Genomic DNA, 12,708 nt, shown 5'->3' on the forward strand with positions numbered 1-12,708 from the left:
CTACATTGGAGAGCAATCTGAGATTATGCCCAGAGTTAGAAAATTGTGTTTACCCTTTGACCCAGCATTTACCACTATTAGGACGGTTTCCCAAAGTGATCAAGAAAAAGAAAAAGAACCTCTATGTTCTAAAATACTAATAGCAGCCCTCTTTGTGGTGGCAGAGAAGTGGAAATTGAGGAGATGCCCATCAATTGGGGAATGGCTAAACAAATTATGGTTTATGATTGCAGTAGACTACTTCTGTGCTGTAAGAACTGATGTGCAGGTTGAGTTTAGAAAAACATGGAAAAACTTGTATGAAATAATGGAGTGTGAAATGAACAGAGCCAAAGAGAACACTGTATACAGTAACAGCAATATTGTTTACACTGGGAACAACTAAGTTATTCTGAGTATTTTAAGTATCCCAATCAACTACAAAGGACCTACGAAGGAAGATGCTGTCTACCTCCAGGGAAGAACTGGTAGAAAGAAATATGCCTAGTATGGTTTTACATATATGTATAAATGTGTCAGATGGTGGCCTTCTCTGGTGGGAAAGAGGGAGACAGTTCAGAACTTAAAATGTAATGAAAAAATAAAATAAAAATATTTTTTAAAAGAGAGTAGATCTACAGAAATGGTAGGGGAATTTCATGTGGTAAGAATCATGTTCATATTACTAAAATTTTCTCTGGCAACTGGGCAATCCACCTGGAACCAAAGCTTTTAGGGAGAGATTTGATTGTTTTCACAACTGTTAGAAAGAGATGTGGGGAGGAGAGAATTAGGTAGATAAGCTTCCTGTTACAGAAGAAAGAATGCTAGGCCTGAGGTCAGGAGACTTGACTCTGGATCTTAATAGCTTTATGAACTGGGGCAAAGTGCCTAAATTGTCTGAGTCTTAGCTTCCACATCTGTGAAGTGAATATATTATTATACTAGCTCTTTAAGATAGTTATCATGAGGATAACACTTTGTGGACCTTAAAAATTAGTAAATGCAAGATTATTATTAATGAGCACAAAAATATTTTTAAAAGGTTGTGGCAAATGTAGAGACAGGAGTGAGAGAGACAGTGAAAAGAACATACAATTTGGATCAGAAGTTGCATTTTGTCCTACTACATTTTCACTTACATTCTTCTTTTGTCTGATAGTGTGATTTTGCCTCAGTCTTCACACTTGCTAGGATTCTCTTAAGGGCTACCATCGATAATGGTATACATGAGAAAATAGTGTGAGGATCTGACAGAGGATGGGATATGACTAGGTTGACTTATGTCCAGAAATGCATGATGAGTAAAGGGAACCAAACGCAAAGTAGTTGCTTTGTACATATGGGACCAATTTAGAGTAATTAAGCAGAGGCAGGAGGTCTGGTGGTTTACATTAAATAGCATCTTATGATTGAGAAAGTACATTATACTTAGAACCATCTTCCTGCTTTTCACCTAAGAGATAACTATTTGCAAAACCTGGGCTACTTTACTATAGTTTTTAAAGCTTTGTCTGTACTCTCCTGGAGTAAATCAAGTTATCATACTGTTCCTGTTTTAACTGAGGGTCTTTTGTGCAAAGTTGGAGTCCTTAATAATTAGAATGTAACACTTTCTTCTTTTTCAAGCAGCACATTGTTCCTTCATTTTAAGTACGTCTGCATTTTTTACTATAATGATATCAATGTAGTATCAGGATTATTAGCCAGAAGAGTTGAGTGTATTATAGTTACTTTAACTGTGAATGATTATTTGTTACTGTCTCTTATTATGATTTTAAAAAATAAAAATACGATTGAATAATTGGGGGACAGGATAGGATAGAAGGAAGCATAGTGTTTCACAACATGACTATTATGGAAGTGTTTTACACAACCTACATGTATAACCTTTACTGAATTGCTTGCCTTCTCAATGAGAGTGAGTGAGGAGGGAAGAAGGGAGAGAATTTGGAACTCAAAGTTTTAAAAACAAATGTTAAAAAATTGTTTTAACATGCAACAGGGAAATAAGATATACAGGCAATGGGGTATAGAAATTTATCATGCTCTTCAAGAAAGTAAAGGGGAAGGAGATAAGAGAGGGAGGTAACAAAAGGGAGGGCAGACTAGGAGAAGGGGTAATCAGAATGCATGCCATCTTGGAGTGGAGGGAGGGGAGAGATGGGGAGAAAATTTGGAACTCAAAATTTTGTGGAAATGAATGTTGGAAACTAAAAATAAATAAAATTTTTTAAAAATATGGTGCCCCTCTGGTAATGGAAACGATGCAGACCTTCTTGGTATGAGATTTTAAATGACTTGGAGGTTCTAAGATATTCAGTGATCCACATTTTTAGTAATATTTCTTAATAAACAGTTATTACTAAATATTTTTATTTGAATAAGAAATTTGAAAATGTAAAAACAGAATGTTCATCAGATTTCAAGATGGTTCTCAGATTATCCTTTTCTTACGAGCTTGTCATTTCTGTGAGAGCATTATTTTTTTTTCCACTTCTGGTGAACAAATGTTTTAATTATGGTAGTTTGCCAAGTGTTTGCTGTATTTATTTGCTAATTCAAATATAATTATCCTCTTAGCCTACTTCTCCTAAGTTTCCAGAAGATTTTGATGATGCAGAACATACAAAGCAGGTAATTTTCAGATGCTTTAATTATAATGTCTTCAGTCTTGAGTTTTAATTGTTATTTTTCTTCTTCAATTAGTAATTTCTGCCAGTCATTCTCTTGTGTTCCTGGAACAAAGTAAAAAAGAAATACTGAAAGATAAAGCATTTAAAACATTATGAAATTTAAATACGTGATAAAAAAATCCAGTGTTGGCATAGTGAATTAACAAGCTGCTGAATTCCTTTGTGCAGCTCTTTGTGCCTTGGAAGTACGGTTTGGACCCTAGACTTAACTGCTGCAGTGAAGAAGTGCTTTTACAGCTTTTTGTTTCAGATAAAACCTGGACTTTTGTAGGAAAGAAAAACATCATTTAAAATTTTAATTATGTTGAGTTTCAGATTTTAAATAGCTTAGTGAGAACAAAACAATGTGCAAGTTTCTGACAAGCTCATATTAGAGCATTTTCAAGTATAATTATGTTCATATATGAAACAACATTTATAACATGTCACAGTTGAAGACTGAATGCCAGCTAACTTAAAAAAAGAACGATGTGGAAATTCATGTATTGTACATCAATTCATCTATTTCTTTCTAAGCTAATTACGGATATACGTAACAGTTCCTGCAGTGATTCCTTCTCTTATTGCAAGGGAATGGGGTTTTTTTGTTTGTTTGTTTTGCTAAGGTTTGATCCACATTTTGGGGTGGGGGACAGCAGTCCTATGAAAATAGTGACTGAAACAGGTCAACAGCTTTCAACTTGGTAGCACTCTGCTACTTCTGACATGTTATTTGTTATGGTATTTATGTATTATGGCTAAGGGCTACACCAATAAAGAACTATTAGAAAAGTCATTAAAAATCCTGTTTACACTTTTATTAGCTAGGGTCATATATCGTACTCATCTTCCTTAGTGTGTTTGAATTCATAAGTATATGTGAATTTCATACCTCTTACATTTCCTATTAAAAAACCAGACTCATTTTGTTATTTTTAAAGAAATTAATAAGACATTAAGAGGCAGTGTGGTGAAATGGATAAAAAGCTAGCCTCAGAAACCTGAGTTTACTTCCTGCTTCTCATTGCTCCTGTGTGATCCTCAGCAAGGAACTTAATCATTCACTGTCCCCAAGATCAGAAGTCAGATGGAAGGTGCTCATCTACTTTGATGGAGGAAGTTCATTTCCTCTATCTCCCTACACTAATGAAATGTGTGTGTGTATATGTGCATATAGCATAGGATCTTACTCAAATTAACAGGCTACTATCCCTAATGGAATTAGAAACAGAACCATGATTAATGACTATGCCAACTATTCTTCCCAGCTTATCTGTACTACGAACAAATGATAATTCTATCACTAGCATTGGAAAGATAATTAGTTATAAGACTTTGGACACTAGAATTTGAACAAATTGTTTCATCTTCATAGGCCTCGCTTTCCTTATCTATAAGACAAGATTACACTAGTCAATTAAGAAGATTCCTTCCAGGCCCAAGAATCTTTATTTTTAATATTTGTTAAATACCCTTAAATCTATGGTCCTGAAGATAATCTTGCAGCTTTTAGTTTGAAGTGGTTTTTTTGTACTAAAGTGTACTGAATTGACTTAGCATTGTATAAAATTAGAAGATCACCTGGTAATTTCCCCTTAAGGAAACAATGTAGAATATGCAGGTAGTAGGACAGGATATCCTATGCAATGAAAAGAATTTTTTTTCCACGCATAAAAAAATTGGTAAAGCACTATCTATTTTGTTGGGAAAGCTAGCTTATTACTTCTATCAGTTTTCCACTGTGTAAATTTTCAGAAAATCTCATTAAATCAATTCAGCATGCCTGTTATAAAAATGCTTCCTCAGACTGCAAATGGCTAGCTGCAGTGATTCAATCTCAATTCAAAACAACTGAATTTTAGTGGAAATGAGGAGCTGTTTACTTAATTACACTATGAAACTGTAAAATGCTTTGTGAACCTCTTCTGAGCATTAACTAATGTTGCTTGTTCTTCAAAGGTAACGCTATCTCCCCATAAACAAAGGGAAAGTGCCCTGCAGAAAGGTGTGGATCCACACCAACTCCTTCTCTGAGCTTCTGTTTACTGCTGAACACCACTAACGTTCTGTAGGGTTGGAAAATGGGTGGCAGCATCACCAAGGGAAGGATGGCCCTGAAAATCTCAGTGCAGGCAGAAAGTGTCATGCCCCTATGGAGAAACCTAGAAACAAGATGGCTGGTTAAGCTTAAACTTTTGAAGTTTTAATTCTTTTCATACACCTAGAAGAATAGTAGCAAAATTGAAGTCTATTGACACAGGCTGCTTTACCTGCTTTAGGAATTCCAGTAGCTATATTATAACATACAGTAATAAGAATATATCTTATTGTATGGAATTGACACTTCTTTTGGTATCTTGATAGTGTTCAGAATGCCTTTAAGTGTTCTGGTCTTCTCTAATTGTTTTTATTGTGAAAAGTTTCAGAGGACATCCAGCATTTTAACAAATTACTATTTATAGAATTTATAAACAGTGAGATATGTGAAATGTAATTAATAATATACCAAAGGTTGCAAGAATCCCAGTTAAAAATCTGCTAAATGCAACAAAGATCTGTTTGGTGTGGCTTAGGTGAAAAAAAAAATTATCAGACATTAAAGGTACTTGTTCCTCATGTCCATGGGCTTTGATTGTAGAAATCTGTCATTTCCTGGCTATTGAATTACGATCCTGCAAAGCGACCCACAGCCACCGAGCTACTCAAAAGCGAGCTGCTTCCTCCACCCCAGCTGGAGGAGTCAGAGCTGCACGAGGTTCTGCACCACACTCTGGCCAATGTGGACGGGAAAGCCTACCGGACCATGATGGGCCAGATCTTTTCCCAGCGTATCTCCCCTGCCATCGACTACACATATGACAGTGATATATTGAAGGTGAGTTTAAAATCTGTGAATTTACAGTTCTCGTGCTACATATTTAACCCAACACAGGCTGGATTCAGGAAATTCTAAGTCATCTTGAACAGCACTAAATCAGATGGCTGTTGCTGAAAAAGTCCCTTAATAATAAGCATTAGCCCAAATACCCAGAGCTTAAAGCATCTGCCCAGTTCTAATTCAAACTAAATAGTGGAGCTAAAATAACTCTAATGTACTAGGCCTATTTGCTCTTTGCACTTTTGGTTTGGTTTTCATGGAATCGGTTTTGAGCATGAGTTTCTTTCCCATGTGCTGATATATGGAATAATAAAAAGAGAAATAGTGAGTATGGGGTCAATGTAGATTTTAGGAGCCACTTTTTTTTTCTTTTGCCTGTTAGTTTTAGAAAGCTATTTGCAAGAATCCTTTAATATCAGATGTATGTTTAAATAGATTTGTGTCCTTGTATATGCAGAAATGTTGGTCTGATGCTTTATTGGATATATATCCTGTTTGCCAAAGTGGTTTCTTAATTGCTTGTACTTAAGATTATATAGAGCCACAAAGGACCTTAGAGATCACAAAGTCCAATACATGCAAATGACACTTTATTTTCTTCCCTTTATATTGGGTCACAGAGACCACCCAGCTTTCTGATTCTTCAAACCTATTCAGAAAAGTTTACTGAGCACCAACCTCATCCCACATTTTTATCAGGTTGCTTACATTCTTGAGTTTCTGCTTTGGTTTTATAGGGCATTATTAGACCTGCCTTTTCCCCATGTTACTCCAGTTACTTCTGATATACCTTAAATATACATGGTCCTGACAGGAGTCTTTCAGCTTATAGTTTGAAGTGGTTTTTTTTTTGTACTAAAGTGTGCTGAATTGACGTAGCATTGTATAAATTAGAAGACCACATGGTAATTTCTCCTTAAAGTTTTAGATTCTAAATGGGAACAACATAGAATATGCAGAGAGTAAGATAGGATACATGTATCAGGGTGTTTTCCAGTTATTTGTTGGCATCTATGGGGCCTGAAATCACCCAAACATAGAAGTTTTCTCTACAACTATTGCCAGTCACCCACCCTGTAACATGAGAGAGGAAGAGGAAATCATGTTGCTATCACTCCTGGACTGTTGCAGTAGCATGCTGGTGGATCTCCCTGCTTCAGACCTCTCCTCACTCAAGCCCAAGTTCCACTTAGCTGTCGAAATGTTCTTAAAGTGTAGGTCTGACTATGTCATTCCCCTACTCAGTAAATTCCTTTGGCTCCCTCTCACCTCTAGGATCAAATATAAAATCTTCTGTTTGGCATTAAAAGCCCTTTATAGCCCACTCTTTTCCAGCCTTCTTACCTCTGCCCACGTACTCTGTGACCCAGGGACGCTGGCATCCTTGCTCTTCCTAGAACAAGTTGCTCTATTTCCCGACCCTGGGTAGGTTCACTGGCTGTCCTGTACACGTGGAGCACTCTCCCTTCTCATCTCCACCGCTTGATTTTCCTGCTTTCCTTCAAGACCCAGCTAAAATTCTACCTTCTACTTTCTTCCTTTCCCAGCAAAGAAAGACTTTCCTGTTCCACTTTAATTCTAGGGCTTCCCTCCCTTGATTTTTCCAATTTATCCTATATATGGCTTGGTTGTACATAGTTGTTTGCATGTTGTCTCCCCAATAGACTGGGGAGCCTCTTGACATATCAGGCATTATATTTTGCCTTTCTCTATATCTCATTGCTTAGCAAAGTATCGGGCACATAGTAGGCATTTAATAAGTGTTTACTGTCTGATTACCATCAGTATTGCTATTCTTGGAAGATTCCCTTCTGCCACCACTGTTACAGGATTTCCTTTCAAAGATTTCTCCTAGAGAACTAACCCCCTAGGAAAGCAAGGAGAAGCAATTTGTGATCACAGGAATGGCCTCCATTATTCATAGTACCTCTGAGAATTGCAATAGCAAGATAATCTGTTTCCATATTCTTGGTACCTGGCATCCAGATTGTCTTGGGCCTTGGCGTCTGGCAGTCCCTCAATGTAATCAAACTATGTGTTTCTGTGTAAGAGTTTTCCTTCGCTGTGCAGCATATGACCTCTGTTTAGAATAAAGATCATTATGAAACAAGTTAAAAGATGCTAGAACCTCCTTCCCTAAAGATGTTTAGAAATACGACTCTGAGACCTTGTTATTTGATCTTACAAATGTACACTATGATACCACCAACCAACTCATTATTCTTTTAGAGAGAGAAGCTGTTTTCCCTCTTGGAGTGGTACTTTAATTGTCTTGATTGTATTTTAGGGTAGCTTCTCTATCCGTACAGCCAAGATACAGCAGCATGTGTGTGAGACCATTATCCGCATCTTCAAGAGACATGGTGAGTCCTTTTTTAATCTCATTTTGTTACCCTTCTTGCTTTTTCACTGTTAGAAAGTAGTGGCAGTGGATCTGAATAAAACCTAAATATACTTTTGTTTTCAAATCCAGTTATAGGTAATTGATATAACAGGTGAAATTTAAGCCCATTTTTATATTTCAGCTTTTTGAAGAGAAATTGATTTAAGAGAATAGCATCTTTGCTTTTAAAATAAAGTTGGATAATCACCGTTATAATTATGAGAGGACTGCTATGTCTCATTGTACATGAGTTCACTCTGTGTAGAATATGCAGAATAAAATAGAAATTAATAATGACTTAGGAGCGGCACACAGGGATTAGTCTAACTTTTATAATGATCCCCAGTGACATAGCCTTAATTGTCTGGTTTATGTTTCAATTTGAGTTGGTTCCTGGGGAGTATGAGAACTCAGTGGTTAATTACAGTTTGCCCGTTTGGTGCAGGAGCCGTCGAGTTGTGCACCCCACTGCTGCTTCCCCGAAATAGACAAATGTACGAGCACAGTGAAGCAGCCTTGTTCATGGACCACAGCGGAATGTTGGTGATGCTTCCCTACGATCTCAGGGTGAGTTCAGGAATGTTCTGTTTTTCAGGCTGGATTTTTACAACCTATGAATTTGTTACTGAATCTCATTAGAATTGGGTTGTTGGTTTGTTGGTTTGTTTTTAGCATTTCTCTTTTGTATACTAGAACTTTTGTTCCATACAGGTGGTTTATGTATCCATTGTTACCATTTCTTACATGACCTTCTTTGGTTTTAACTCTTCTTTAGAGAGAATGAGTCAGAGTAAAGAGTGCTCTTGAAGTCCAAAAGATGCTTGGGCTCCAAGTCTTTTCAGCAGCCCAGAAATTAGTTGTGATAATGTAGACACTTGTGCCCATAGACTCTGGAGTATCCTTTCCTGGAGTCTGGACATCTAAACACCAACACATAACACTGACCAGAACACTAGTCATCTTGATAGTAATGACAGCATGATGTGGCTGCATGAAATAAGGGAGTGTATATTATATTTCGCAGCAATTTTCCATTTTCTGACTTGACAGCATTTTAACTCAATTAAATCAATACAACATCAGTGACTGTGCTAATTGGTTGCTATTTTTTTCTTAAGCCTGACCCTCTAGTTGTCTTCTTGGACACACTTTTGCTATTATAACTCCTAATTATTTAACTGATTCCCAAAATGCTGTTGTGACCAGCATTTCTTTACCATGCTGTGTGTCTGAGGCTGGGGATGAGAGGCAGCATGAAGGATTGTTTTTACAGAAGACTGAATTCTAGTTGTCATTTGTTAATCTTCCCAGTGCCTCAGTTTATCCAGTTCTCTATGTGGAGAAGCTGGAGTATTCAATAATTGTTAGTTGTGTTCCCAGCTTTCCAAGAGGTATTTGCTGAGCACCCCCTCTCTGAAAGATGCTAGTGCGTGAATTATCAGAGGAGCAAACGCTGAGCTCTACGCTGGCGTATTGTTAGCTTTTCTAGGGCAGGATTGTGTCATGTCGATCTTTGTGCCCTCGATGACTACACAGTGTAGGTGCTCCGCAATCATTTTTTGAATTGGATTGTGCGGATTCCCACAGTGAAAGAATTAGTTCAGAATTAGAACTCATAGCCAAATGGGGATAAACACACCCTGCCTACACTAACGCACTGAGACCTGGGGAACTGCTCACCATCTTGCAGTGCCCTGAAAAATCTGAGTGCAGTTTTAAGCCCTAATAGATTAAATGCTGGGCAGCGGGGTGGTGCAGTGGAGAGAGCCAGGCCTGGAGTCAGGAAGAGTCTCAGCTTTCTGAGTTCAAATCCAACCTCAGTCAGTTAGTATCCTCGTGACCTGTTTGCCTCAGTTTCCTCATCTATAAAATAAGCTAGGAGAGGAAACAGTAAACCATTCTTTTCTCTTTGCCAAGAAAACCCCAAATGGGGTCACAGAGGCAGACACAACTGAAAAATGACTAAAGAACTTCAGCAACCTTAAATCAGCATCAGCTCACCTTGTGGTATGTCTGCTGTATTACAGGTGTTAGGTTATATGTTAATGAAATTTTTCTATACTCCTACAAGTACAGGGCCCCCAATTAATTTTTTTTTCTGTGCCTTGTCATTTTCTATAGCCAGTACTGACATTTTCCTGTGATTTTGTTGAACTCTGAAATTTTCCCTTTGTTTTCCAAATGCCACATCACATGTGAGGCATGATTTAAAAGAATCCAGCTGAGCAACTCTGTATATGCCTAACCTTTCTGCACTGCTCCCCATCACCAGTTTGTTTTTATTTAAATGTGGTTTTGTCATGAGATGGTCCTATTGGGGAGAATGGGTGGTAGTGATTGAGAAGTAATAGTGCATCAGTAAAATAAACAAAAGACATAAATAAAATATTAAATAAATAATCAAAGAAGTTAATAAATAAGCTGCCCTGCCTTGGGCACAGCTTTATCCAGAACTGAACAAAGCACTGATTTGTGATCGCCACTTCTTTGGCTGATTTTTCATGTTATTTCTGTTTATCCCCTCTTTCTATAGAGTATAAATATAGGGAGTATTATTGTTATTTTAATGCTAATATTTAATTAAATGGTGAGATAAAGATACTTGGGGTTTGATAAAGAAAGATATAAAAGAAAATAAGTGGCATGGTTATTGTTCAATTATATTTAAAATTGACTTTTCATTCTCTAAATGCTGGCAGGGAAAAAAATGTTCAAAATTATAAGCAGCACTTACTTTCTATGTACTATTCACATATGAGAGGAAAATGCCTGGCTGCCTATGCGGAATCTGACCCATATTATACTAATGCTACCCCCTGGGATAATTAATTTCTGGAAGATAATCTGAAAATAGCACATAATGTAGTTACTTATTTGTGGTTAGGTGGTTATAGTGGAGAATTTTTCAGGAGGGAATTTATTAAGGATTCCCTTGGAGAAATTCAGGAAAATTCCTACAAGGTACTAGATGCCTGTCATGGTTCAATTACTATAAATACCCCCACAGATCATCCATGAAAAATAATCTCACAGAAATCAGAATAACCGTGACACTGACTGTCAGCAAATATGAGTTTCCATTTGATACAATCAAAATGTAGCTTGTTTCAAACATAAATACATACATAACATGATAACTGGTGACAGCATATCTGTCTTTTACTGATATTGTCACCAAAGCTTATGGAAGAGCATGGACTTTTAAGATGTTAATCTGAAAACATTTTTTGGTTATATTTTCAGATTCCGTTTGCAAGATATGTGGCTAGAAATAATATCTCAAATTTGAAACGGTAAGAAACTGGTGGAGGGAGTATTGTCTTTTCTGAACTACGTACAGTATCATAAAGAACTCAGCACTCAACTGTTGGGTTTGGAATACTCTTCAAAGGTTGACAGGACTGCCTTTCTCATAAGGAAGATTTGTGGTAATCAACTTCACTAGAGTTAACAGCAGTCTTTTCTGTGCTGTCAAGTATTCCTGAACTTCATCACTAATTATTTTCACAAATGGCTGTTTGTGAGCATATCTGGTCATAGGTGATTCTTTGTATAGCTTAATTTGAGGAATAGATGATATCATGTCTAAAACTTCCTATTACAGGTAACTTTGGACAGAGAAACACTTAAAGTGAAGCCTAGTAAAAATCAACTTGAAACCTGGATGCTAGGGATCCATGTCTGTAGAGCACATTTAAGTAACAAGCAGAACCAAAGCTAACATATCCTCCTAAGACCCAGTGGCATTGCTGCTAATTTGGCATTTCATTTTATAAGCACCATTCTTCACATGAAACCAAAGCATTTTAATGGAATTTTTTAATTCCTTTGTCCTGATATACTTTTGGCTACAAGTGAATGATAAATAAGAATGACATTTATGGCTTCTCTCTGTGGGATATAAGCACTAAGAGATAATAAATGTTTTGCCATGGTAATATCTTCAGAGTAAAGTAACCAAGGTACACAAAGTTTGTCAGTGGTCAAATTGAATCAGAACATAGATCACATTTCAGCTCTGCACACAGTGAAGTCTACAAATGCATTTAACTTGGATTCAGCTGTAGATACTAGGCAAAAGCAAGAGAAAAAACTTGAATATTGTAGGGGGCATTCTTCATTAGCTTCATTCATTCACTTTAATGAGTGCATGCCTCAGCATGAACATGGAATAGGAAAGATTGCTCTGCTTTCCCTTACATTGGCCTGATACTCCCCCCTGCCTCTCCTAGCGTGAACATCTCTCTTCAGTGTCATGAAGTATGATCCTAGAATCTCCTCCTCAGATCATTCCCATAGACAATCTATGATCCTAGAATCTCCTCCTCACATCATTCCCATAAACAATCTAGTTAATCAGGCTTTGCGGGGAGCAATGGAGAAAAACAACCATTTTGGCCATCCTAGCCTTCTTGATCTGCTAAAAGATGCCTGTTACCTTTCCTTTGAAATTCTTATGTCTTTTCTTTCCTCACAGTAAAGCAGAAAATAAGTAACAGTTATATGGTGTAAGATCCCTTTCACACTTAAGTGTGAAACCCTTTCAAGAATATTTTTACCTAGTCATCAGTTTTCCTATCAGCTAAGTCTTTACCTATTTTAGTTTTCTTCTATTTGAGTAGGTCTCTTTTATAACAGTTTATTTGAATGTCCTAAAAAATAAAATTTTCATTCAGTTGTTTCCAAATTCATCTGCTCTCTAAAACAAACTAGTCTTTCTTAAAGAGACCCAAGCCCTTCCTAAGCTGAAACTATTTAAAGATTGTCTCATACTTTGTAGGGATTCAAGGGTG

The 12,708-nt window shown here is 36.9% G+C and overlaps 1 protein-coding gene across 3 annotated transcripts in view; it reads left to right on the forward strand.

Moving 5' to 3' along the window:
- The window catches only part of EIF2AK4 (eukaryotic translation initiation factor 2 alpha kinase 4), a 106,913-nt gene that overhangs the window by 70,196 nt on the left and 24,009 nt on the right, over window positions 1-12,708 (forward strand). For all 3 annotated transcript variants that reach the window (XM_072622554.1, XM_072622553.1, XM_072622555.1), the window contains 5 exons: window positions 2,563-2,616; window positions 5,293-5,529; window positions 7,820-7,895; window positions 8,361-8,482; window positions 11,159-11,208. In XM_072622554.1, the coding sequence (XP_072478655.1) occupies window positions 2,563-2,616; window positions 5,293-5,529; window positions 7,820-7,895; window positions 8,361-8,482; window positions 11,159-11,208 (539 nt within the window). The remainder of the gene's footprint in view (window positions 1-2,562; window positions 2,617-5,292; window positions 5,530-7,819; window positions 7,896-8,360; window positions 8,483-11,158; window positions 11,209-12,708) is intronic.

This window comes from Notamacropus eugenii, chromosome 7 (assembly GCF_028372415.1).
Source record: "Notamacropus eugenii isolate mMacEug1 chromosome 7, mMacEug1.pri_v2, whole genome shotgun sequence".
Lineage (NCBI taxonomy): Eukaryota > Metazoa > Chordata > Mammalia > Diprotodontia > Macropodidae > Notamacropus > Notamacropus eugenii.